Here is a 2,683-nt window from a genome sequence, read left to right as displayed (position 1 = left end):
GGGCGTCTTGCCGGGAGCGGCCGCGGCCAGGTTCGGTGCGCGCTGGCGGGACCCTACCGACATGGTCCGGCGATGAGTTGGGCTCGGCGAGGGGCGCCAGCCTGGTGGCGGGGACGTGAGGCGCCCGCCGAGGTGGGCAGCGGGGCGCTCGGCGACGATGGAGAACAAGAGGGAGCGGGGGTCGTGCGAGGCGACAAGGATGGGCGTCGTGGGTTGGTTCCCTCGATCCAGATCTGGATCGGGGAGGGGGAGAGAGCGACGTGGGAGTGGGGGGGTGGATGTGTGCGGTCGGGAGTTAGGGTTTCCGGGTGTGAGGGGATAAGGGAGTGGGGTGGGTCGGCCGACTGGGCCAGTGGGCTGGCCTGGCTGTCAGCTAGGCCGGTTGGCCCATTGGGGGGGTCCCTTTTCTTTTGTTTTTTATACCTTTTATTTATTTTACTCTTTTGTTTTAAATCATTTTAAATTACTTAGGCATTTTATAAAAATGGGTTTGTTGCACCATAATTACCTTTGTAATATTTAGTACAATCCAAACATTTTTTTGTTTTAATTTTTGAAAACTTTTATTGTTATCATTAATTTGAATTTTGAATTTTGGACCGGCTTTGTCCTAACGATAGCTTAGCAACAGTAATCGTGGTGACGTGGCACCATTAGCGTGGGATCACTGTAGCTTAATTATCCGGGCGTCACAACTTACCAGGGCCGCTCAGCGGCGGAGGAGTATCGCAGGATCTCTGGTACGAACAGGGTGATGCAACGGCCTAGTCGGTGCAGATTCGAGGGTTGATGGCGGCGGCGGTGCTTGAGCTCTTCGAACCACGAGGAGGAAGACGAGAGGCAAGGAGGAAAAATGGAAAGACCCCCCGGCCTTATTTATAAAGAGAAGGGGATAAGTGGCAGGCGCGACAATCGAGGAGTCTGAAGCGGCAAAAGAGGGCGCAGCTGTTGCCTCGATCTTCGGGAAATAACTAATGAAGGGAATCTTTATTATCTTTTTATACAGAGATGACGTCATGACGATTCACTGTTGCATTCAGAGGATGACGTCACGGCGGTTTGTCAAGATTGACAGGGAAAAGACATGATGGCGGTTTACGAGAATCATAAGAAGATGTTCACAGAATTTTTCTAAGTATTGAAGATTGACATGAACAGGTTCAAATCAATCTGGGGCCTAATGTTGAGGATATAACTACTGAGTATAAACCGCCCAGGAGGGGCCGGTTCATGCTCATTTGTACTAAAGCCCATGAAGACAAAGATGACGCTTTACTAATGAAGCTTAGAGGCCCAAAGCCCAAAGGCGGATTATGGCCCATAGTTGTAAACTGCCATAGTTGTATAACTTGTATTGTAAGTTAGGGAAAGGGGGAGACCGAGCCGGACACTTGTATGAGCCGGCCTCGGGACTCCGTAAACCGGTCGGGCGTCAACCTGTGCATATAAAGGGACGACCCGACGGCGGTTCAGGGACAAGAAACAACAACTCGAGACTCAGGCAAAGCGTATTTGCTCCCTGGTCATCGAAACCCAATCAATTTCATCACAACTAGACGTAGGCTTTTACCTTCATCGAAGGGGCCGAACTAGTATAAACTCCCGTGTCCCTTGTCCGGTTTAACCCCTTTAAGCTAATCTCGTTGCGATGGCTCCACGACTAAGTCCTTCCGTTAGGACATCTGATGTGTTATTTCCACGACACTCTTGCCACAAAATAATAGTGTAATTAGTGAGGGATCAAATCGATGCTTTCCTATCACCGAAGTTCAAAGCAAGAGGAAGTTTGCGTTTAGTGGGGAGGAGAAGAGAAGAGAGAGGCACCGCACCGTCCACCCCACCCATTTATCCTTTGCAGAGAAAACCTAACCTAAACTACTACCCTGAGCGGATGCACCGGAATTCTCTTCCTCGCCACCGGCCGGCGGAGCGGCAGGCATAGGGGAGGCAAATTCATAGACTCATCGGTGAAACTTGGAGGGGAGAATTTACCCTAGCCGCCTAGGGTTCTTCTACAATGTGGTTTGATGTGACAAAGACCCTTCTCTAGTTGAAATTTGATCCCCGACTTCCTTGGTAACAAAGGTGAAGCATAGTTCGGCATAGTTACTTACACTTTTAAGGGCATTGGTTAGGAGGAAGTGCGTTCATTCAAACTGTCGCCTTTTTTTCCTGATTTGTCACCTTACGAGGTACAACTCGGTATCCACGAGCAGCTCGTAACTAATTGTAATCATGTTTCGCGCGGTTTGTCGACTTGCAACAACTGTATTAAGAGCAATCTATATATCAGTTCATAATCATGTGGTATTATTGCTCAATAAAATCTTTCTCTTGCCACAAAATAATACTGTAATTAGTGAGGGATCAATTGATGCTTTTCTATCACCGGAGTTCAAAGCAAGAGGAAGATTGTGTTTAGTGAGGGGGAGAAGAGAGAAGAGAAGAGAAGGCAGAGGAAGGCACCCCACCGCCCACCCCACCCCACCCCACCCGGTTCGTCCTTTGCCTCATTATTTCACTTCATTCACTCACTCCCATCGATCCAGCAAGGGGAGGGGAAGGGGGAGCCAAGCCCTAGCCAGAAATCCACCATGTCCGACCACATCGACCTCAACGCCGCCGCCGTCCCCCAAACCCTAGCCCCCGCCAAGCGCGGCCGCGGCCGCCCCCGCAAGAACCC

General features: G+C 50.3%; 1 protein-coding gene across 1 annotated transcript in view; it reads left to right on the top strand.

Moving 5' to 3' along the window:
• The first annotated feature begins 2,529 nt into the window (after positions 1-2,529).
• The window catches only part of LOC119362187, a 2,529-nt gene continuing 2,375 nt past the window's right edge, over positions 2,530-2,683 (top strand). The window contains exon 1 of the mRNA XM_037627390.1: positions 2,530-2,683. Coding sequence (XP_037483287.1) covers positions 2,595-2,683 — 89 coding nt within the window. The 5' untranslated portion in view covers positions 2,530-2,594.

This window comes from Triticum dicoccoides, chromosome 2B (genome assembly GCF_002162155.2).
Source record: "Triticum dicoccoides isolate Atlit2015 ecotype Zavitan chromosome 2B, WEW_v2.0, whole genome shotgun sequence".
NCBI classification, from domain to species: Eukaryota; Viridiplantae; Streptophyta; class Magnoliopsida; order Poales; family Poaceae; genus Triticum; species Triticum dicoccoides.
Note: the sequence above shows the minus strand (reverse complement) of the source record. Positions and strands in the feature narration are given on the sequence as shown.